A 24,029-nucleotide genomic window follows, 5' to 3' on the forward strand; every position below is an offset into this window, starting at 1 on the left:
ATTAAATTAAATATATATATAAATTTACTTCCTGCGCTGAAGTGGACTGCGCACCTCCTTCTCACCTCCTGTTCCTGCCCAGAAAAAATTAAAAGTGACTAAATGACGTAAACAAAAATCAAACAGGCTGCGAGTTCTTCCATACCGTCATGTGTTATCATGTGTACTGTGTTGTGTACTGTGAGGATGCAGTAACCAAGAAGACAGAAAACGACCAAATTAAGAAAAGGAACAATATATACACTTTAATGATAAAAGAATATGAAAACAAGTCAGAATTAGTAGATTAGTCATAAAAAAGTTCTGTCTTTTATAAGACAATAAGAAGAAGGCCTCAATCGTCTGTTCGAACTTTCCACTGATGACTTCTTCAATGGAAAGACGTTTGTCCACTGTACCAGATCAGCATAAGCTTGGTTTCCCTCTTTGTGTGTTTGGTTCCCAGTTTGTTTGTGTGCGTAGTTCAGATTTCTTTGAACCTGTAATAAAAAGGTTAAAATAGTCACATTTTGAGATAAAATGAAATCAAAATACAATATTATTATTATTTTACTCCTTATATAAAAGGGATATATGTAAGTTTTCTCTGCAGCTGAATGTTACTGCTCGCCGGGAGCGGGCGGTGGTGATGATTGCTTGACAACCAGAGCAACCATCATTTACTGTTTACCAAACGAGCGGATATAATACGCCCTCCGAGCAGCTGATGATAAAATGGTGCGACGATGTTTTGATAACACAAATAACATTCCATGCTATCACAGATTTGATGTTTTTGTCATGCTTTGATAACCTGACCAGGGTGCAGTTGAAAATTAGGGATACAATAATCGCAGGGGGACTTTTTGACATGAATATAAATTTAGGTTAAGTTTGGAAAAACCACAGCCGCTGTAGATACTGACCCTCTGACCCGGGGAGCACGTCTGCACCAACCCTGAGCTTCTTTGTAAACAAGCCTGGACAAAAACTGAAGAAAAACAAACGTGTCATTTTGGCAGTTGTTACACAGCTACAGGAATATATTCAAGACAATTAAATCATCTAAAACCAGTATGAAAATTGTGAGCCTCGTGTGAGAGAGGAGAGGAGGGGTTTCTGACCAGGCAGGCGAGCACATCGGCAGAGATGAGCATGTAGAAGACGTTGTTCCAGCCATAGGGGGAGATCAGACCGGCTAACAGAGGACCCAGTGCAGCTCCTGCAGAAAACAAACCAACGGCAAAACAGTGACACCTCTGCTGACTCTTTTAATTAGTGACATCAGCAACCTTCAACCTTTTAGACTTATACTTGCAAAAGGCGGAAAATGCAAATGTTCAATACAAAAGGAGGACCAGCATCACATAATTGCAGACTCTCTGTCTGTGTTGTTTTGACTTGTTTTCATTTCGAGCAGACTTCGCTCAACAACTTCATTACAAAACAAAAAGGAGGATTTATGATTGATTTATTTGCAAATAGAGCAGAACGGTTTAATCCGATCTGAATTCTCCTCTGGCGACACATTCAGGGCTCATTCTAATACCAGGAGTGAAGTGACAACATGAACTTAAGAGATGTGATCAGATCAGCCAACATGTCAGGTATGAACAGAGTTAACATAGTGCCTGTGTTCAGGAGGAGTGCAGCACAACTACAACTGTTGTCCGAGAGTCAAGTGGATTATTATATGGAATTTTCTGTTTTTTTACTTTATATGCAATTATAGTTGCAGTAGGGGCATCCCTGCAAACATTGAAGTTACAATCAATTAATGTCTTTGGAAAAATAAGGCATCGAATTGTAAAGGTTAGGGTTTTTAATGTGGTTTCGAAATGATTCATGCAATGAATTTCATCATGCATCATTATCTTTAATGCAAATAAGTATCTGTATATATTTGGACTGGCAGTGCATTGTTTGATTCTGAGCACGTAGCCCACAGTGGATTCACCACTGAGGTACTAACAAGTTTTTTGGCAATACTGATTTGATCCATTGTTAATATTACTACAGGAGGGACATTAAAAGAGTGATTGAAAATACAAACTGAACAGTGAGAGGCTGAATCTCTGCAGTTCTGACTCTGAACACGTACCTATTGAACCAGTCCCGTCTATAATCGCTGTGACTGTTGACAAGGCCCTGGAGTTTCCTCTCAGACTCTCGTGGGTTCCCTGTTATAACAAACACATCCGGTCAATACAAACAGTATTTTTCAGTTATGTTCACTACATGTCAGTGAGATTATACAACAGAGCGTTTCCCAAGATGCATCACTTCTTACCAGGTCTGCAGATACAGCTGTAGTGATGAGTGCGTATGGTCCGTTCACCAGGCCTCCACACACCAGCAGCATAGCTACATATGGAAAAACAACTTTAAGTAGATTCTCATTTTATAAACAGGATCACTCTTCTTTCAGTTCAAATCATGGACTGGTGCTATGGCTGATCACTATCTGCACTATAGGCACAAATACATGCAGAATAAGATTTAAGATCATGATTCATCTCATCTCACGATCATTTTAGTTTCTAGAGAACATTATTACTATTGCTGTAACGATATAATGAATTATGAATCTTAGCCATTGCCTCATTAAATATGTGGCATTTCTTGTAAATTATTATTTCAAAGAAGTGTAATATTTTCTCTCTCACTGAAATATTTCAAACCAAAGTGTGAATAGACTTTAGAAATGACAGGCTCCAGCTTTGAATATATATCAAATAGTTAAAATATGAAGACGAGTGTGTATTTATAGAGCCTTAATTCCATAAAAAAATGCCATAATCTCTCATTTTCAGCTTTGTCTTAGAACTTCATTTTTATTGTAAGAGCAAACTATCAAATAGCCGAATTAACATTAAGATGACAGAATGATTATTAAAAACAGAGACTTACCAACTGTAGTACCGAGGTTCCTTTGTCCAATGTTATTATAGAGGAAAAGCTGAAACATGAACAAATAATTCCTTTACGATCCATGCAAAGATGGAAATAATAGTTAATGTTAAATTTATTGTTTAATTTATGTTGTGACGCTGACCATGGGGGCGGCAGCAATCAACATCACGCAGCAGGTTGTAGCTCTTCCACCGGTGTAGTCAGACACAACACCTGCCATGATGCCTCCTGTACATTTAGCACATGTTCAGACACATTACATCTTCCTGGCTAACACTTACACCTGAAACAAGTATTTTCAGATAATATGATAAGTCCGGTCAGTCAAGGCTCACAACTTACCCACAATTCCTCCAACATCAAACAGTGTGGACATGTCTCCGGCCTCTTTTGCATCGAAATGTGCTGAAAATGAAAAACAAGCTTTAGGATGACGGGGAGGAAAATATATTACATTTATAGTATAAAAATAACATTTTATAACTGGAGAAAAAAGAGTGGGTTAACACTGACCAACGTTTGAGATGTAGAGAGGAAGCCAGTACAGGAAAGTGTAGCTGACCAGTTTGGCGAACAACAGACAAAGAGAAAACTCCATCACTCCCTGTGTGAGACACAATGACAACATGAAAACCTCTGGAGTCTTTCCCATGCCGCTTACATTAAACATGTGTTAGGAAGAGACCTCTTGCTGGTGAGTCTGCTCTGATTAACTGCAGCAAGGTAGACAAAGAAAGTAAATGTGGGATTTTGCACTACCTTCCAGATGGTTACCACTTTATTAAATAAAAGTGTAAAAAAAATTCGAATTGAATGATTATAAAATAAATGCAGTGTCTCAAAAGCCGATTTTTTTTTTAAATCAGCAAAAAGGTTGATCAGATCTGTCACTGTGTAGTTTCCATTACCACCATCAGAGGGTGATAAGGTTTACATTTTCAAATCCTTATTCCATATTTTATATACAAAGTGTAAACAAAAATTCAAAATATTGAACACATGACCATTGTTAGTTCGTTGTTTATAAACTTTTAAGTAGTAATTATAATTCAGAACGACCCATTTCAAAATCATCCAACCACATCAATCAAACCAAACATTTCTAAGGTTAAAAAGAGTTGCTTTGACTCACAGGTATACTGAGAGCTCCACAGAAGCTAATAGCCTCGGTGTGATCCTCAACAATGGCTGGAGGCTCGCTGGAGATGGACCCGTTGACGGTTCGGGGCGAGTTCTGCAAGAGAGGTTCCACTTCACCGCTGTCCTGATCACTCTAAAGGGCACACACATAAACATGCATGCAAAAGTTCAAGCTGCTTCCTTGTTACCTAACATTAATTAATTCATTCATTGATTGATTAGAAACTAAACGTTTCTGATAGAACTCACATGGTGCTGAGGAGGAGTGCAGTTAATGTCTTCAGGTTCTGAACAGAAGAAGAAAAGATGGGATTCAGAAATGTATTTATACAGCGGCTTAGAGATGCTGGCATAATAAATATACAGCATTGAGCATGAGCCTGTAATAACGGGATGTGGGTCTGTGATTGTGTGTGTGTGTCACTGATAAACAGAAACTCACTCTCAACCAGGAAGAAGAAGCACAGTATCCCAGTGCAGGCGATGATGATGCCCGGGACAATGAAGGACATTCCCCATGCTGACGAGACAAAGACTCCAGCGATGAGGGAGCCCAAGATGTTTCCCACTGAGGTGTGAGAGTTCCACACACCCATGATGAACCCACGTCTGATGAGCAAAAATACAAAACAGGATCAAAACAAGCACACAAAGAAGGTGTATACCATTTGAAAGGTGTTGCAATGATTTAGTTTTTAAAGAAAACTCTTATATAGATTTTCAATCCTTTCTGTATTATACTATAATATTCCCTTAAAGATTTGTCATGTGGCAAAGAAGATGAATCTGTCAGGCAGTGTGACAAGTGTCTGTGAGAATACAGCATTAATCAAATTTGAGCACAGAACACGTAATTGTATTTGCATATAGGGCAAGCTATTGACAGGATATAATGTGTTTGTTACAAAGCTATTAGGTGGCGGTAGATATAGGTGACCTTAGGACACAGTAAGGTTAGCAGTTTCCTTTGATTCCAGACTTCATGCTAATCCATACTGAGAACTTCATGACTTCAAGCCCATACTTCACACATAGATATGAGGTAGAAAACAATCTTCTCATTAGGTAAGTGGATTTCAAACCAAAATCATTTCTTTAATGATCAACAACTGATTGACTATTTAAGCTAAAGAAATAATTTTTAAAAAGACCACAAATTTGGGTGGATTTGAATCTCAGAACATTTTACAATTTTATATCGATCAGCTTCCTGTAAACAGTAACCAGGTTATTACAGCTTGTGTAAACATGTCTGATCTCTGTGTAACAAGGTTTCTTTCTTGCAAGTAAACACAATCTATAGCTACAGGCCAGACACTGAAATGGCTGGGCTCCACTCAGATGGGCGTGGGGCTGTTGTGCACAAAGTCATGTGTGCGGAAGTGTTTTATACTGTGGTTGTAGTTCTACTGCTCTTGTCAAGAAGCAGTTGAACCAGTTTGAGTGCATTCAACCACTGGGCTTCAAAATGAGTCCTTGACCAACAGGCACGTGTTTGTCAGCTGCAGAAAAAAGAAGGTATTGAATACTGTTTAGTCAGCGGGTCTGCTCCAACTGTACTCACTTCCCCTTCCCAAACCAGTTTCCGACACAGGCCACCACTGCCGGCCAACCAGTGGTCTGCACGAGCCCGTTCATCACCTGCAGAGTGAAGCAGACAGAAGGAGACCCACGCCTGTGTTAACTTACAGAACCGAAGCATCATAAAGATAATACAAACTCTCCAACTCTATACAGGGTATTGGGAGACCAGTGTTAGCATTCTCTCACCAATCCGTTATAAGCCCAGACATATGTCTGCAGTCATATGATGCAGCTGTGAGTCATGTGATATGTGAGTAAAGCCTGACTAAGCCACCACGAGATCTCTACATTTCTTAAAGGGAAGAGATGATGAATTAGGTCTGTACTGACCCACAGAGCTCCCCCTCAGATATTGGATTGTTATCTCTTATGTCAATTAAAGATTTTTCTCTATGGAGCTGACAGATGTAAGTGTGATTAATAATTATATGAGGAATCAGAAGTATTTCTATTAATAGTTTTCCATAGGTTGCGAGTTCACTTGTGGAATTTGATGACGGGGGTGCGTCGTGTGAAGCTCATCTAACACGTCAGAGCTGTAGAAGAACATTGGATTTATTGCAATGCCAAAGAAATATTTTTTGTTTCGCACTAATACAACTAAAATCTGATTGTGCAAGATGACAAGTCAGAGCTTGATTGCCACCATGAGGCACACTCTGAATCTCAGTGCATGGTCGAGGCTATTACTGGTCAAAAGGACACTACACAAAAACTGAAGTGAAACAAAACTTTTTTGACGAAAGGAGCGTTCGAGATGGACTAAGTCTGACTGTGTCCGTCTTGATCAGGTGGAGGGGTGGAGCAAAAAAACACTGACGTCAAGTCGGACACTTTCTGCTTCTCTTGGTAGCGCAGTCTTTTAAGGTCATGTGACCTTGTGACATCTGGCAGAGTTGGATGGAGTCGGACAAAAATTCTAACCAGCATGCAATTGTGTTAGGACCAGCATGCATCACGTTAAGTCCGCCCTGCACAGCGCTGCATCAAGTCGAACGTACCTAATGCATTTATTTGTACTAAGCCACTGAGTGTGCATACACACAGGGAGCAACTTTAATTTCCTATAGAATCGAGTGACCAACTAAACCTGGTCAGTGTGTGTGTGGCTGCGGCTGAACTTTGGTTATGAGATAGCAATAAACTGATACACACGTTAATGACCCAGTTCAGACCTGGTAATAACAACCGTCCAGAGAGATCTGATCACAAGTCGACACAGGAGAAGCATTCATTGTATTTAATGCCAGGTGTGAACAGATCAACTGTCCACTTGTGATCGGATATCTCAGGATGTTAATACAAGGTCTGAACAGGGCCTATTACACTGTACATAACATATCAGACCAACCCATCTACAAGTTGCCCCCTATGTTTACAACCAACAAGGGAAGAAAAGAAAGTACGTGTTTGTGGTGTTTTATGTTTACCTGGATGACGGCGTAGTACCACAATGAGTGGATTTTCAAGTAGAAACCAAGGCCAAACAGACACGTGAACAATCCACTCAACAGCATCCCAACGCTCAGGTAGTACCGCAGGGGCACGCGCTCTCCAAATATTCCACTGTTGACACAAGAAAATGATTTAAGCTTAATGTGACATTCACCCACAGACAAAAACAACAAACAAGGACTTCCAGCAACAGCACATACAAACCTGAAAAACATGCCGATGGCGTAGGTAACCAGGAAACAATTATCCAAGATCCCAAACAGTGTCTGATAGTTGTCTTGGTCTAAAGAGATGACACGGATACAAATATTATCTTTCTTCAACTCCCCATCCAGCAACACAAAAACCTATGGCAGCTGAAATGCATTGTCAAGCTATGGAATCAAACCAGGAATTAAAACCAAGGTGTCTGCAGTGATGGGAAGCCTGTGCGTGAATCAACAACATTCCTAAATAATACCTTAGGTAGATGGTTACAGAATTCTCAGGCCTGATACTTATACTCATTAATGGTTATTAAAATATATGATAATCTATACGTAGTGAAGGGTTTAGCTGGTGCTGGAGGTTTTATGTTGCATTGATGACAAGATGACAACTAAAGGAACTTAAGGACTCACCAAAAGGAGCCCAGTCACACCAGGTAGCATTGTTGGTTATGTTGAGGTCTGCAGGTCGAACGACTGTGGAACAATTTCTGTGCAACTCACTCTGAGGATCAGAGAGAAAAATAGTGACAGAGACTGGTGAAACACTGCAACCAAAACAACAGTGCAAGGAAAAGTGCCACATTTAGTTATTGTCACAGTCACTGGTTGATGATGCGCCTTTGTTCAATGGACATAATTGTGCTTTGCATTTTCTTTTTGTGAGATTAGACACTGTGGAGCCTAAAAGGATTATACCATAGCTAACAACATGCCTGTTTCTGATTAAAACTAGCTAAATCACATTGGATAAGGAAAGACATACACGTTGCAGAACATTAGCAATTGTCCTCATTTTTATATGGGCAAAGGGTTAGTTTATGATTATCCTTTTAACTTGTATAGTCACCTTAACAATGCTGATAGGTTTCCGTGACAGATGGTAGGAGGTGTAGAAGAGGAAGGTGAGGAAAAGAATAAAAGTGCGATAACTGCAAAAGAAAGATCCAAATGAATACGTGTTATAGTACAAGAGCCTTGAACATGAACTCCATTGACATCAATACAAACATAAGCAGACAGCTGTGTGCGTATGGGAATTATGTTTAATATTAATACAAATGTATGGATTAAAGTAACAATATCACTTTAATAAATCCTGGTTCAATGTAAGTCTCTAAATCAAACACATGATCTCTGCAGCATAAGGCGGTGGCCCTTGTGTAATAACATCTTTCTAATGGTAATAAACACACGTCAGCGTTCCTTCATTGTGTATTGTATCACACACCCTCAAGACATGACAGAATTTGTTGTTCTGAAGTGAACTTGTGTACCAATCATACTCAAAGTGAATTTAGAACAGAAATAACAAGATTCCAGGAACATGTATCTATCCAGATTGTCAAATGTGTACATTTGAGGCTATTTGCTGTATTGATTTATAGTAAACAAACAAATCACTGGATTGTGCGTTTTGGTCGGACACAATCAATCAATCTGTAGGCATTTCATTCGGATGTAAAGGAATACTCACTGATTTCTACTGCTTTATAAAGCAAAACTCATTTTAAAATGTATCGCATTCTGCAGATAATAATTCAAAGAGTTATTAGGGCGTGGCCCAGGTCACTGCCTTCATTTTAATTATTTCACAAAATTTAGAATAATGATAAAATATAAGTTGATGTGACTTGTTATTTAATTTCTTATCAATTAACGTGTCATCCTGGTGGCAGTGAAAACCAACACCACAGGCTGAGATGTTGTTAAAGTGTCTGGTGTCTTGGCAGATTCCTTAAAAACTGAATGTATGACGATGAGGGGAGGAAGCTCTGAAATGAGAAGTGAGACTTGTTATAAGCAGAGGGAGTTTTTTGTGAGGTTCGATCCCCGCAGCTGGAGCAGGAACAGGAAACAAGCAGTAATAACAAGTTAGTGACGTGATGTATCGACGCACAGAAACCGATCTTATGATATAATGAATAAAGAACTAAGAGCTGCACCACAGGTCCACACACTGTGAGTTTATATACGTGCCCTGGCTAAACATTGACGCAGGGAGATAACACACACACGGACACACACAGGCTGCCCTCGTGTAAGGAAGGTGCCACTAACCGGCTGCTGGGGACAGAACAGTGGGACCTGGACGGTGATAAGAGAACTTACCAGCTGTCCCGAGAAAACGACGTGATGAGTCGCATTCCAGGAGCCAGGGGAGATTTCATGTTGGCGGAAAAACGTTTGTCTGTTGTCCACACAAAAAAACAGGAAGACTCACAACTGGTTCCGAGACATGTCCTCCGAGTTTAACTTGTAGCTTACTCACTAACCACAGGGGGTAACCAGCTGCTTATTACCTGGTTATAACAGTGAATATATGTAAAAACAGAACCGGACCTTCAGGTTTGGCTCGGGTGAACGCCACTGGGGGTTGAGGTAGACGCTATGAGCTAGAAGAATAGAGCAGCAGTCGTTTGGCTTCGTGTCGGGAGATACATTCCGTGGACATCCAGCAGGTCTCCATTCTGCCCGGCTGGTTTATATGCTCCTCTCAGCAGACAGCCGGCCTCCCTCCACGCGCCGGGAACACGCGTCCGGCAAGAATAGAAACGTGAATTCAATTATTATTAGACCCAAATGTGTTTCATCCACATTGTTTTCCATACGGAGCCTCCCGGTGGACACGTGACTTGAATGGCCCCCACCCTCCGCCCTGACCACGGACCGGAAACAGCTGAGGAGCGGAGCGGTTAAGGGAAAGCCCGGCGAGGAGCCGCTGGAGCCGCTGGAGCCGCTGGAGCCGGAGCCACCGCTCACAGCAACAACACAAACAGCTTGTGACTAATTTATTATTTATTTACACATTTTATTTTGATTTTAGATATCCCTACTAAAATGTATTCTATTTTGTATTTAATTTTTTGTAAAATTATGTTATCTCTATCTTGAGCTATAAATGAACAAGTCTTGGCTGTGTCTCTGGAAGGAGGAAACTTGCTAGTTAAATCAGAGTCACATTAAAGACTGTATGGTCTATAGCACTTTGTAGTTTTGCTTTATTTTGAAGAAATTGTACTTTCTTGATTCTTTTCGTCCTGGGTCTGTACCCTCGGGGTTGAATTCACTTATGCAAGTCGCTTTGGATAAAGCGTCAGCTAAATGAAATGTTATGTAATGTAATGTAATGTAATGTAATGTAATGGTCTCTCTAACACGTGTCCAGTTTCAATCATCAAACTGCATCACACAGAAAATTTCAACCCATAACTTAAAAATCTTAACAATTATCAAATAAACACACATTTACAATTAAAAAGTTAAATTACTATAAAATTATTTTTTTATTGTAATTGTATGTTTACTGGCAATGATGTCAGTTATATACACTTAACTCATTTGGCCTGATTATTATTCAAGCATGCTGGCCTGTCAGAGCGTGAGATAACGTTTAAGTTATTCATATTCATTTCCAGTTTATTCAGAGTGTGTTTCTTTGCTGTTGAACACCACCAGGGAAGAAAACATCAAGGGCCTCTCCCCTCAAAGTTTGTAGTGCAATGAGGGTGATGTTTCCTCAATCCATGATTATTTAACAAGCAACATTAGAATGCCAGCCGGTGCTAACATTAAAAAACCTGGGTTTCCGCTTCGTTCATTTTGCTGCAGCGGCGGCCTGCTTAGAGGAAACACTGCATACACTTTCATATAAAGAATAAAAAGAATAAATAAAACAGTTTACAGATTTGAGTTTATCAAAGAATTATAACTTAACATGACACATAGTATATACTTATAAATACCATACAATACCACAGCAAATCCTCAAAAGCATATCTTCAAGTTTAAAAACTTCCCTAAACTTTATTAAACTTTTAAACTTCAGTAATTGCATTGTATCAAATCCCTGAATGAAGATCTGATCTCGCTTGTGTTATTAAACAATAAAAAAGTCATTTGGATTCAACTTGTGGGAAACAGGAAGGTCCTCTTCAAAATATCATGGGAACCAATCGAGTATCTGTTGTTGTTGTTTCCTCATATTTCACTCCTGAAGCACCTCTGTACTGGATGGGCATTCTTTACAAACAGTCAGACCTAAACAATAAGGACCTGGTTTCTTTGATGTCACTTTCCACTTCAGTTCACCAGCTTCCTTTACCGTGAATCCAAATTCAGCATTGTTGAATGTAACGCCTGGGCATATGCTGTGGAGACAAATGGGACTGAAGTGTTTGTTTACATTTCATGTATATTTCCACTGAAGCTCAATGTTATTATGTAAATATAGCGAGGCCGGTCACGGTGTGTGCTGTGTTTACCTTTGGGATTGTTGTGGAAGACACAGTTGTTAGCGCAGGTGTCGGGGTGAGAGTCCCAGAAAGAGGAAGCACAGCAGCAGAGAGGAGGGGGCTCCAGTTTCTCCTGCGACAGTCTCTCCTTCATCTGAGCTCTCAGGGCGTCAATGAACCTGCAGAGTTACAATCAGTCCATTTATCAGGACAGCGTCAAACTTCAAGAAGCCGTTATAATCCGAGGGTGTACATAGTTTTGTGGGTTTACACATATTCAAGTGTAATCCCCGTGAATTACCTTGTAGCTACTTTGTGTTTTTCCTTTTTTCTCCTCTGCAGCTCCACAGCTCTCTCTTCCTCCTCAAGCCTCAGTCGTTCCACAATCAGCAGCTCTCTCTCCTCAAGCTGCTGTCGGGCCTCCACGAGCTGCCGAGCTCTCTCAAACTTTCTCTCTTCCTCCAGACGAATACGTTCTTTCTCTTCTTTTATCCTTCATTGACACATTTGAAAGGAGGCTGAACGATCAATTTGTATTATTATGCTAGTATTTTAGAATGTAAATCTCAACACGTCTCTCGCTAAAATATGGTTAAATACACTGTTCAAGGTAAAATCATCACACAGAAACATAGTATTAATAATCATAGTACAACAATAAGTAATATTCGTAACACTTTTGTCTATTATAAAATACTGAGCTGAATTCAAGCTGCTGTTCTTCAAAATATTGGACCAGCAATCTTTCAGAGCCCCAGAGGATTGTTATTTCAGTTTCTGATAGTTTGGCCATTAGATCACTTTAAACACCCTTAAATAAGAGGAAGTGATACAGAGGAAAAGTCGTCACCTTGCGGTTCTCTTCAGGTGTTTCCTGTGCTGATTGTTCTCCTTCACTTGCTCCCTCTCAGTGCTCATGAAGTGGCGACGCTGCATCAGGAACTGAGACTGACGCTGCACAAAGAGAGGCGAGTTATCTGTGACATCTGCTTTGATACAAGTTCGCACAAGTGAAGTCAAGTTTCATGACTTTGTCTGGGGTCTACCTGTCTTCTCAGTTCCTCCTGCTCAGTCAGAGGCCACAGGACCTGTGTGGCTCTGAGGCTGGACTTGAAACCAGGATCAGGCTGTGACTTGACTGTGTCCCTAAACACACTTCCACAGAACTGAAACATACATACAGTAAAAACAGGGTCAGTAGGTTTTGACTGGTATAAATGAACCAAGCTGCCAATGTCAAGTGATTTTGAAAGAAAAAAATATTTGTACATCTTAATCCTCCTTCTTTAGTATAACATTGCAACACAGTACTCCTACACAACCTTAAAACATGTATGACATTCATTAACTCATATTATCAGTTTCCCATTAACTATCACATCGGAAAATGTGTTCAAAGCATCAGGTTTCAGTATCGCTATAATGAAACAGTTAAGTCATTTCAGAAGTTACTGAGGAACCACGATATCAAATGTTTACTTTTATGAGATTTCTGATTAGATTTTTATGAAAGTTATTCTTACAAAGACATATACTAATAATGCTACAAAGAGTGAGTTTAGCTGAGTATAGCAAGAGTATGCCAACAGAATGAAGTCTGTGTGTTTCAGTTTGAACTATGAACTTCGAGTCTGAGAAGTTGGTGTGTGTGTGTGTGTGTGTGTGTGTGTGTGTGTGTGTGTGTGTGTTGCAGGCAAACTGTGTCTGGTGACTATTATATTCAGACATATTATTCTGTAAATATTAATGTTTTTTCATCCGACTACATTTTCCATTTAAATCCAAATAATTGATTCTTGTAATGAAGATGAATAAATTATATTTAAATGCATCTAAAATGAATTTTTAAAGAACTTCAACAGAAAATAGAAACGCCATCAACATGGAATACAGAGTGAGAGCCACCACGAAAGGCTGCTGCACTGGGGGTTTTCATTAACCTTGTGCTGAACAAGGGGATATTCATGTTGACTGGTGAAGAAATGATCATCTCCCTCCTCCTCCTCCTCCTCCTCCTCCTCCTCCTCATCCACTTCCTGTTCTGGTCTTTGCATGAAATATTCAGCTTTCTGTTGGGAACACAGGAAAATGTATCTTTTATACCCTGAATGTGCAACAGGAACTATTCCTTTTTTAAAAGAGGAACAAGTGTGATACACTGACGGTCGCATGTCTGTTTGGAGAGATGTTCCATTTGCCTCCAGGAAGGTCTGACGTTGTTCCTCCATGAGAGCTCATCTGACATGCGGCCAGTCTGAGTCTGACCTGCCTCATGCCTTCACTAGACTGGAAAATCATGGAAATAAATAATCCACCAAGTTAATCACTGTCACGATATTTTATCACTCATAGAAGGAAACAGTGAAATAATTCTCACAGCCAATAACACACTCTGCGCTGAAAGAAATAGGACCACATAGGACTGCCTGAATTATTACAAGAGGATGATTGAGGACATACTAGAATTGTTGGACTGATAACAATAAAGACGGTTTAACTAAATTCATACCAGAAACATTTATATAAAACAGCACTCTCTGTTGGACAAATTTTGCAACACAGACATTGTTTGTTATTACCTCAAATACAATATTGATTTAATATCAGAGCTGCAATTTCCCAATTTTTTTGCCAAATATCACTCTTGAATGTGATGTTTAAACATATCTTTCTAAAACCTTAATCTGATGGAACAGCTTCCCCTCTTCTGGTCTCAGTACGTCTGCCGTACAATCTTGAACCTTGCTGTTAAGATTTGCTCGCCTTCAGACCCAAAAGCACAAGTGAGGTCAAAGAGTGATGTTGAGTGATAAGGCCTGGTCGACAGTCAGTGCTCGAGGTCTTCCCAGAGGAGCTGGGTGAGGTTGAGGTCAGAGCTTTGTGCTGGCAAGTCAAGTTCTTTCGCGTCAATCTAGGACAAACGTTTCCTTAAGGACTCGACTGTGTGAACAGGGGGACTGTCCTGTTGACATAGGGTCTTCCCAAATCTGCAGCCTCAAACGTTGAAAGTACAAATGGCATGTAGGAATGCGCTTCTGGCCATTTAATCTATGATATTGAGTTAGGGCCATATTGCTTATATTTGCTATGAAAAAATGAAAAATACAAATATGTGGGGACACCAATAATTTACAATTAAAATACATAGTAGAAAAAGTATCAACCATATCTAATCCAATATCTTCAGTTTATTCAGTACAGATCTCTGGAAGACGCACACATACAAGCAGGAAATAAAAAATGTCATTACTTTGCTCAGACTTCAATTATTCATTCCTGCTCTATTGTGGTAATGTTATGCAATACCCTCTCACCTCCTGAGAGCTCCTCTCCATCACCCTCTGTCGTACAGCAGCTCCTGTAGACACCACCTTCTCCCCAGCAGGCACATGCTGGGTCCACACTCTATACTGTTGGTGCGGGATTCTCCTGTTAGGTTTAACCTGGACATCAAATTGCATGCAATGGGGTATTTGTTAATCTGGGTCAACACAAATCTGGATGCTAGACATGCTCTATTTCTCTGTTTTAAATCAATATACTGTAGATGGAATACCTTCATGTTTTGGACTGTTTGTTGCATAAAGTAATTGAAAGAGATTGGAGTGCTGAGCATTCTCACTATTTTCTGACACTTAACAGACCAAATGTTTCATAAGGTAATCAAAATAAAAGCTGAAAGTCACCTCAGCCCTTACCGTTAGTATTTTTTTGAATTGATGTGATGTCATTACACTTAATTATCAGTCAATTTATGTCAGCTTTACCATTAGCTCAGTTTGAGGCTGCTGTCTCTTCCTGAAGACTTGGGCTTGTTGAGCCACTCGGTGGCGCACTCCATCCTGAAATCGTCGCAGGCTCTCTTCATTCTCCCTCCTCTTTTCTGCCTGAAGCTCCTCAGTTATCAAAGCAAGAGCCTAAACAAGACAGGAGAGAACTGTCTGTACTTCGGGGGGGAAATCAGTACTCTCTATTCATTTGACTGTTTAACTGACAATTATAATTACAGATTCTCTACAGATTAAGATTTTAAATAAAATATTTATGAGTCAATAAAATGTGATACATTAGCACAGATTAAACCACACAACCAACTTGGGCTGGCTACAAAATCAGATAAATTAATGAAAAATAAATTATTCTTTCTACAAATATAATATTTTGACACGGACGGAGATCATTGGCCTGTCTTGTATTTATGAATACCTTCACTTACAATATTTAAGTACATTTAACGAGACATAAATCTATGAAATGAAAGGCTGTTTTTATATAGCAAATTCAAGCCAGACTTTAATTTGAATGTCTCCAACGGATTTATGGTTATCGATGCAATACTTTACATGAGGTTTATAATAGAATGAATATTTTACATATACAGCTGTAGCCTGTGGCATAGAGAAAACCCCATGTCAACAACACAACAGCTAACAATCTCTGCAGACTGTCTGCTCTTGTCTCTGAAGTGAAGTGCCTGGCAACCTGGGGGAATCTCTTTGGGCATTAGCGGTTAAGTCCCACACTTACACAGGGGTGTTCCTGGAAGTCTGGTCCGTCCTCCACCCAGGCTCCCACCGCCACCACAGGCGGGTTCCTCTCCGCTAGCACCCCGTTAGCTCCGGGGGCTCGGTGCTCCTTTCTGCGGCGATTTGGAGCTTTGTTTCGGCCGCCCGTCGAGGCTATGACCCGGCTAGCACTCATAACTAGCCTTACTGACCAGGCTAACGTAAAGTGCTTTTATATCACGGCGAAAACAGCCTCTAGGCTCGGCTGACTGTTTTATGCAGCTCGGCCGTTAACTGTTTAAACGACAAGAGGTGGAAAATAAAAGCTAAAACCAGCTGTCGTTTGTTTTTGTTCCGTAAATAATCAACAGGTCAGTTTGACTTTCGCTCACTTAGTCTTCTTTCACCTTGTGTTGTTTCTCAAAGCGTTCACTGGCTCATTACTGCCCCCGGGAGGACAGGAGAAGACACTGTGAGGTTCATTATGCCCTGATTCATCTTTTATGACACACAAGGATTGTTACTCCGGTTTGTAGTGGCTCCCCGTCGACTGACACATTAAAACAGTATTCAGGGAGCTACATATGGACAACATCAAGGAGAACCAAAATGGCCACGGCCACTGGCCTTCACAAACATGGAGGCATAACAATGAAATATAATGAACTATAATGCACAAGACGGTAACTGAAAACTGAGTTATAGTTAAGAAAACCTTAAACACAAGTCAACTAAAGGGATAGACGACATCAACATATCCAGCATAAAATAAATAAAACATCATATTGACTATTGAAATGATCAAATATCGCCCAATGCAGCAGATGGTGTTAAATGAAGCTTCAATAATGATTTTTTTCTGAGACTACGTTCAGCTACAGATTGATAAACATTTTATGCTTCAGTAAGTATTTGAAGCAGCAAAATAGTTTGTGGGATTTACTCACAAATCATTTGGTGTGTCTCAAAGATGTTTTTTTAAGAGGTTGCGGACAACAATGGAGTTCTAAAGCCCGGAGGAATGAGATACATTACATCTTTGATGACACATATGTTAGCAGGATAATTTTATTGCTGATTTGGGTTTTAAATGGATCCATGGACAGTTAGAGGAGTCTCTAATATCCCATGTCACTTTTATATTTTGCGAAATTAGACTAAAAGCCTGAGAATGTCCTAAATCTTGCAGGTATTTGGTCTTAAGCCAAAGCTCAAACTTTTAAGCTGTTGCTAGCACTGTTCTATAAATCATTAACATGGACAGCAGTATGGTGCATGCATGCCAGTCATAATACCACTCTCTTTAGAAACTAATGGGAAATACACAAGTATATTTTTTTCTTTATTTCAAAAAATTACAGTATTTTATCAAAGGAAAACATACTTTAATGCACCTTTCAGTGTGCAACATGTTCAGATATAGAGATTACTCTGAATTTCGGTGGTTTGGATAAACTTGCGCAGGACGTCTGTGTTCGGAGACGAGGCCAACTGAGGAGACAAAAAGATGCAGGCGATTAAGCTGTGAAGTCAGAATAACAAGGGAACTCTTCTGCTATGTTTTAATGGTGATTTAATGAGGCCATGATCACGTCCACATCATCATGCCGAATGATGTTCAAGTACAATTAAAACTCATTTAATGACATGGAGGCCTGCTGCACTACTAACTCATGTACATGGAGCAGTTTTATGAGCCTGGATCAGTAGATAAACAATATTTGAATTTGCTTCTGCCCGGAGGCCCATTGCAAACTGGCTACTTCTGCCTGGAAAAATTTGCCAATTGGCTCATTAGTATTTAGAAAGGTGCGTCATGCCAAACTGTCAAACATAACATCTCTCTGAAAATTACTGCCCACTGACCTTCCAAAAGCTCACTCAGATATAAAAAGAGAGGAAGCTCACCTGTATGGACTTCCCAAGCTTGGTTAGTGCAGGCTTGTAGGTCTCCATGGTGACAGAGTCAGGGCCGAGGATGTCACTGTAACACTGGTAAACGACGGTGGCGATGCGGTGGACCTGGCAGTGGTTCAGTACTGATGAAACAGCATAAAGCAGAAGAATGTAAGGTTATGTAATGAAGAATTTGAAAAATCTGAATGGGTGAATACTAGATTCTTTAACATGAGGAGGGCAAACGCTCTACAGTCCTCAGTGACCAGGACTGAAGTCCTTTACACATGTTTTTTTAGATTATCAATGTGTTATGTGCACCAAGACTGAATTTACCAAATCAGGATGCAAGGCTGTGTTCTGAGTGAGTGGAGAGGAGCATAATGGTGCTGCATTTCATTCACTTGGCAAGTACTTCTTTGTCCAAAGATACTTACAAGCTAATTACATCAGGAAAAATCTGGGGTTCGGTGTCTCACTCAAGGACACTTCGAAGGGAAGAGTAGAGAATCAGAACTTTTTCTGACGTTTCAGACTTCAAAGCTCTCAACCAAGAGCTGTAAGGCTGTTTGTGCTGGGACATTCCATTGAATGTAAAGCCATTATCTAGTAATGCCAAGTATCAACTCAACATCTTTTTGAATGTGAGAGCTCAATTGGTACATTTAGCTTTTCAGCAAGACTGTTTATGTTGGATTTCCCCTCAAATTTTATAATTATTCTTTTCATGTTATAAATCAGTCTTTGCAATATAAGCCATTTCATATGTAGACCCCAAATGCAATTGCACACATTGCCACTTAACATCTATTATTTGAAAGTGATACCAATCTGCGTGTGAATGCGATTCTCTAGTATAACTAAACAGGCAGAGAATGAGAGAAGTTAGTACCTGCAGCTGAAAGCCCAGTTACTATGTTGGGCTGCTCCAGTGATTGGCAGACCGGCTTACCACTGAAGGTACCAGTGTGGAGAGAGCGCAGGAACGGAGTGGCGCTGGTGCACAGATAATCTGCTGTCTTGTAATCGGCCACAGAGCTATCTGACAACACTGTCACGTTCAGCTCTCTGTGCTGAAGACAATCAAAAACCTGGATGAGACAAAGAAACACAGTCAGTACAACACAACATCATTTTAACGGTGGTTATCTATCAACCTAAAGAATACCTGCATGTTTGACTACTGATGATTGTAGATTAACAAGTAACCATGCTTTTAGACACTGCGGTGCTGCTATGTGATTGGCTTGTTACTAGGTCAAAAGGCAAACTTAATTAAGTTGTCAATGAGTATATATGTACTGACAAAGAATCAGATTATTCATAGCAAATAGCTAATTTAGTTTAATGTGTGTCTAAGCGATAATAACAATTATGTACAGGACATAATTCTGAGTATGATAATCATGTGAACGTCCTGGTGTTGCCTCATTGTTGAGCTCAATGAATGAGAGAAAATAAACCTGTCTATCGTTGTAAATCTGCCATCTGTCTGCAGTAGAGAAAACCGGTCTAAACTTCTCCATATACCAACCTAATGTATCACAGAACAGTTAAAATAATGTATTATTGTACAAACATATCCGACCTTTTCTGTCCACTGAAAAAGCTGGTCTTCTGCGATGTGGGAAGTCACTTGGCACATCAAAACCTTTAGGGAAAAGAACATGAGACATTTGTGGATCAAACTCATACTTGTGTCTGTGTGGTGTGAATTAAAGCCAGGAAAGACTGATACCCAACTAAATGTCAAATCAATGGTAGAAGTCACACACACAGCTATTTTCATCGGGGTCACAAGCAGTTTGGGTTTATCTCCACTTTGTATTTCTGTGATGTTTTCATGTGGTACAGTGCAGCACCCACAGCAGAAGAAGAAATTCAAACACATGGAAGCTGTATAGAGGATGAAATAGAGGGCGGGAGCTAATTCACTCAGTTAGAAATCTGGTGAGATGGCAAAAAAAAAAAAATTGCGAAATAATTATTTTGTGTATTGAAATAATGGGCAAATTAGAGTCTTGATGATTTAATTAACTAGTTTCTCTTTGAAAAATCTAAAGCACAAGGCAATGTCTTCAATTTAGATAAGATTGTCAAAGTATTTGCCAAATATGATTTTTATTTCACACTAAACCGAATAGACCAATTATTGTTGTTCCGTACCATACATAGTATTCTCCCAGCAAACCTGCTTGTTTTTATCATTTATCTACTGTCCATGGTCAATAAATGTAAAAACCTGCACAAACAAATTCCGTTATTGAGTGATCTACAGATCAATGAGTGGCTGTCATATCTGTGGTCCACAGCTGCTTCACCGTGTATGGAAGCCCTTTACCTTCAACTCATTAAATCTCTGCAGCAATTTCAGTCAGCAGGAGAAGAAATGCGTGATAAATCTGAAGCCTCCTCAGTAGCCCAGTGCTATCACATATGGCGGCTGACTATGTTTATCTTGATTAAACCATGTGCGAAAGACATCGGGCGGAGAGAAACTACATCCACCGCTGCACACATGAGAGCGATTGGTTATAACTCTGAGCTGTGGATAGCCAGGGCTCATTAATCCTGTGTGCCGTGGCCTACTTTCCTACTTGTACATCTGAAGTGGGGCTCCATGTTATATTCTCAATATACAATACAGTGCAAATGATACAGGAACACAGTTACATATGATATGACCATGTACAAAATAAGACACAGTAGACCTGAGATTGAAGTATGTGCTGTCATTTAAACGGCTTCATAAACATTGTTTTTTTATCTGTTTCAGTTGTCATTCTGTAATTCTTATATTTACCCAACAATGTATTATTTTCTTCTCTCATTTATTGCATAACAATTAACTGGACACAGCCCCAGTAATATTCTCTTAATATACAATAATTGGGGTAATCAGGACCAAACTGATTTAACTGGATGATCTTTGAGTTTGCAGCAGCCTGGTGCCTTCTGTGGGAATAATGAAACAACACACACATTCTGAAGTGATGTTCACAGCTAGTTTGTCACTCACTGTCGGGTTTTCCTTGTGTCTGTAGAAAACACATGCTGACTCCTTGCTTGTTTGTCCAGCTACAGCTCGGCTCCTCTCGTTCCACACGGACGCATGTCCCACTTTGTCCCAGTTTGCAGAGGTGAGAACGTACACTGACAGAAACCCTGTGAAGACAGAGCCTCTCAGAATTCAACAATGGCTCACATTGGAATTATTCTGATGTTTTAGATGTTTAGTTTATTTTCTGGTTCTGACATGCATTCAAATATAGTTTGAAGATGCCACAGCTGTCAGACAATGGGAAAAATGTAACTATAATAATTTAAAGTGGAAACATTGAATCAATAAATTAATAAATTATTTGATCATTTAATACTAGTTAATATTACCAATCATTCATTGGTTTCAGCTTATGATCTATGAATATTTCTGCTTCTCTTTGTTCTATGGTATAATAAACTGAACCTATTTGGGTTTAAGACTATTGACACATAATAAACAGATATATACTGTCTAACAATAACATTTACCATCCTATCATCAGTACTATTACCATCATCTGCCACTGCACCTTATCTACCTATTTATCTTGTGTTTCTGTTCTTATTCTTTCTACTGCAATATTTTATATTTTATATTTTATTCTATTGTATTGTATTTTATTGTATTCAAATGTACCGGCTGCTATGATGACTTAATTTCCCTTCGGGGATGAATAAAGTAATCTATCTATCTAATAAAACCAAAGTAATAATTTTTTTGCTCTGCTGTCAGAGAAGCCCCAAAATATGGTATTCAGGACTGCCATGAAAAAAAGGCCTATTATAGCTTCCCACAGAACAAGATGACATGTTCTGGTCCTTTTGTTTTGTCAGACAAACAGTCAAAGTCCAAAAATATTTTAGTTCATTATCATGAGTGAAAAGATAACAATCACATCTTCATATCCAAGAAAATTAAACAGCAAATATTTGACGTATTATCTTTAAAAAGCAACCATTGCACAAAAGGGGCTAATTGACCAAAGCAATAAAGCTGCCAGAAAGTTAAAAAAAATAACTCAAAAGGTGCTGAAACGCTTATTTCTCACTATGAGCAACACCTTTCATTTGACATATTTCACCCAATATATATGATCCATAGTTAATTATAAATGTTGAAGGTGTGAAATCTTGGCGTTTAGTCATATTAATTCTATGCATAATTTAACTTGAGAAAAGAAAGGTGTTGCTCTCTAGAGAATATATTGTGATAAACAAATTATGTGCATATCTATGTTGACACCTAATCATCTTTAAAAGCAGAATTACTCTTAAATAGCTGACACTGTTGTAATTTCCACACAGGGATCGTTCCAATAATACTGAGTGTGGTATAAAAAGGATTCATCACAGGTAAGGTAGCACACAGGAGCTACCTACTGGCAGCGTTGTGTCCCACAGCGAGGACGAACTCAGAACACGGCAACTTGTTTCCGGACTTGAGTGAATCTGAGACTTCAGGGATCCAGTGCAGATCAACCTCCCTGGGTAGTAAGTAAGGAGAGATTAAGAAAACACTATAAGACTCAAATTTGATATTCATTTTGTATTACTATTTTACTCCACCTAGGAATGCAAGTGCCTGAGGATAGTGGCAGGGCTGTAGTACAGTAGATACAGCTGAACACACACGTGCTACATATTAAAGAAACACTCTAAAAAGGGGTGAAGAAACAGGATGACAATACCAGGATCCACTCACGTCACGTAATAGTTGAATGAGTATGAATGATGTGAATCATGTGCTGTGCCCATAGCTGTGACTTGCTATTAGCTTGAATTAGCTCTGCACCTCCATCATCAGAACACCACAATGGTTGTGATGGTGTTCATCCCTCCAGCACAAACCCAGAGACTTAAAGTAGATCCCATTGTAACAGACCTTGTAGTGTGAGGCAGTGTTATTACTGCTAATAGCAGCTAACCACCATATTATCATGTTAGCTTGTCAGCGAAGGAGAACGGGAGCCACATATAAACTAAACTAAAGTGTAGTTTACATGTTTATCTCACTGGATGGAGCTTTCTGAATGGTCTCCATGCTTTCTGACTTGTCACTTCCCGTGTGTTCATGCTAGCTGGCTAACGCTATTTACCTCTTTTCCTCCAGCTCTCGGCGGATTTGTTCGTCTTCCTCGTTTTCCTCAAGCTCCTCGTCGTCTTCCTCTACAGCCCGAGAATACACCGACAGCACCTCGCCGAAAAACGTCGCCATGCTCACTGTGTTCTCAGAGGAAAACGAAAGTTCAGCTAGTGATTCAGATACGCAACTTCAGCTCTTGACAGGCGACCGCAACTTCCGCCCGGAGCGACCCCCCTTCAGAATAAAAGCCCGGAATACTTCAGAATAAAGCACAATTTCCTCAAACCTATCAATAGGGGCTTTGGAGAGATAGAAAGAAAATAAGGACCGAATAAAGAAAGACAGAAAAGAAGGAAGGAATGAAGGTAGGAAGGAAAGAAAGAGGGAAGGAAGCAAGAAAGAGAGAAAGAAAGGAAGGAAGGAAGGAAGGAAGGAAGGAAGGAAGGAAGGAAATAAAAAAGAGAGAGAAAGAAAGACAGAAATGAAGGAAGGAAAGAAACAAAGACACAAATCAATGAAGGAATATAGGAAGGAAGGAAAGAAAAAAGAGGGAAGAAAGGACTTAAGGAAGAAAGAAAGAAAGATATAGAGAGAATAAGAAAGAGGGAAGAAATAAGGAAGAAAGAAAGAAAGAGAGAAAGAAACAAAGAAATGACACATTTTATTAAAACATGTAGGAGTTATGTGTGTGTAGAAAAATAATCAATTTTCTCATTACATATAGTCATTTGCCCCTCTGCAAGAAAAATATTGATCTATTCGCACATCTTTTAAAATACATTTGAAAGTCAAAGGTCTTTGAGATGCATCTTGAAATATCCTCTGGTGATACAAAAACAATATGACTCATGGGTTCAATGTGCATCGTTCATATTATATAAAAAGAATGTGTTCAAGTCTGTCTGAAAACAATACTCACATTACCATATGTTAGTGGAAAGAGTTGTCAGTCACCGAAAATGTTCCTCTTGTCAACAGTGCTCCTATAATC

At 39.5% G+C, this 24,029-nt stretch overlaps 3 protein-coding genes across 4 annotated transcripts; all 3 read right to left on the reverse strand.

Annotated features, from left to right (window-relative positions):
• Positions 1 to 219: 219 nt before the first annotated feature.
• On the reverse strand, positions 220 to 9,942 carry slc37a2 (solute carrier family 37 member 2). 2 transcript variants are annotated; one of them, XM_053441990.1, is made up of 19 exons: positions 9,621 to 9,942; positions 9,390 to 9,468; positions 8,128 to 8,209; positions 7,692 to 7,782; positions 7,276 to 7,354; positions 7,047 to 7,182; positions 5,597 to 5,673; positions 4,475 to 4,641; positions 4,282 to 4,319; positions 4,025 to 4,165; positions 3,406 to 3,496; positions 3,235 to 3,297; positions 3,035 to 3,120; positions 2,890 to 2,938; positions 2,270 to 2,343; positions 2,081 to 2,159; positions 1,104 to 1,201; positions 906 to 970; positions 220 to 479 (listed from the first exon to the last, which is right to left on the reverse strand). In XM_053441990.1, the coding sequence occupies exons 2-19, from the start codon at positions 9,446 to 9,448 to the stop codon at positions 464 to 466; spliced, it is 1,491 nt and encodes a 496-aa protein (XP_053297965.1). In that variant the 5' UTR covers positions 9,449 to 9,468; positions 9,621 to 9,942; the 3' UTR covers positions 220 to 463. The 2 variants fall into 2 exon arrangements, with proteins under 2 accessions (XP_053297965.1, XP_053297964.1); XM_053441989.1 differs by having other exon boundaries at positions 9,390 to 9,942.
• Positions 9,943 to 10,540: 598 nt separating this feature from the next.
• Positions 10,541 to 16,416, reverse strand: ccdc15 (coiled-coil domain containing 15). Its single transcript, XM_053441394.1, has 10 exons — positions 16,040 to 16,416; positions 15,280 to 15,429; positions 14,827 to 14,955; positions 13,676 to 13,798; positions 13,453 to 13,581; positions 12,559 to 12,678; positions 12,363 to 12,466; positions 11,814 to 12,005; positions 11,543 to 11,691; positions 10,541 to 11,428 (listed from the first exon to the last, which is right to left on the reverse strand). Exons 1-10 carry the CDS (start codon positions 16,211 to 16,213, stop codon positions 11,379 to 11,381), a joined length of 1,320 nt encoding a protein of 439 aa, XP_053297369.1. The 5' UTR covers positions 16,214 to 16,416; the 3' UTR covers positions 10,541 to 11,378.
• A 930-nt stretch (positions 16,417 to 17,346) lies between these two features.
• On the reverse strand, positions 17,347 to 23,259 carry psmg1 (proteasome (prosome, macropain) assembly chaperone 1). Its single transcript, XM_053442354.1, has 7 exons — positions 23,052 to 23,259; positions 22,336 to 22,439; positions 20,933 to 21,078; positions 19,502 to 19,564; positions 18,806 to 19,004; positions 17,926 to 18,056; positions 17,347 to 17,508 (listed from the first exon to the last, which is right to left on the reverse strand). The coding sequence occupies exons 1-7, from the start codon at positions 23,168 to 23,170 to the stop codon at positions 17,431 to 17,433; spliced, it is 840 nt and encodes a 279-aa protein (XP_053298329.1). The 5' UTR covers positions 23,171 to 23,259; the 3' UTR covers positions 17,347 to 17,430.
• Between the last annotated feature and the right edge of the window lie 770 nt (positions 23,260 to 24,029).

The sequence above is a fragment of the Pleuronectes platessa genome, chromosome 15 (genome assembly GCF_947347685.1).
Source record: "Pleuronectes platessa chromosome 15, fPlePla1.1, whole genome shotgun sequence".
Lineage (NCBI taxonomy): Eukaryota > Metazoa > Chordata > Actinopteri > Pleuronectiformes > Pleuronectidae > Pleuronectes > Pleuronectes platessa.

Bases quoted from the DNA above. Each gene is read 5' to 3' on its own strand.
- slc37a2 (XM_053441990.1), bottom strand. From the start codon at position 9,448: ATGAAATCTCCCCTGGCTCCTGGAATGCGACTCATCACGTCGTTTTCT. The intron at 7,183-7,275 runs GTTTGTATGTGC...TTGTGTCAACAG, and splicing joins GCCATCGGCATGTTTTTCAG to TGGAATATTTGGAGAGCGCG. The intron at 3,298-3,405 runs GTCAGTGTTAAC...TTTCATTTTCAG, and splicing joins TCTCTACATCTCAAACGTTG to CACATTTCGATGCAAAAGAG.
- ccdc15 (XM_053441394.1), bottom strand. From the start codon at position 16,213: ATGAGTGCTAGCCGGGTCATAGCCTCGACGGGCGGCCGAAACAAAGCT. The intron at 13,582-13,675 runs GTCAGTGTATCA...TGTTCCCAACAG, and splicing joins CTCCAAACAGACATGCGACC to AAAGCTGAATATTTCATGCA. The intron at 11,429-11,542 runs GTAAACACAGCA...TTGTCTCCACAG, and splicing joins CTTCCACAACAATCCCAAAG to CATATGCCCAGGCGTTACAT.
- psmg1 (XM_053442354.1), bottom strand. From the start codon at position 23,170: ATGGCGACGTTTTTCGGCGAGGTGCTGTCGGTGTATTCTCGGGCTGTA. The intron at 21,079-22,335 runs GTAGGTAGCTCC...CTGTCTTCACAG, and splicing joins TGTGGGACACAACGCTGCCA to GGTTTCTGTCAGTGTACGTT. The intron at 17,509-17,925 runs GTGAGCTTCCTC...TTGTCTCCTCAG, and splicing joins AGCTTGGGAAGTCCATACAG to TTGGCCTCGTCTCCGAACAC.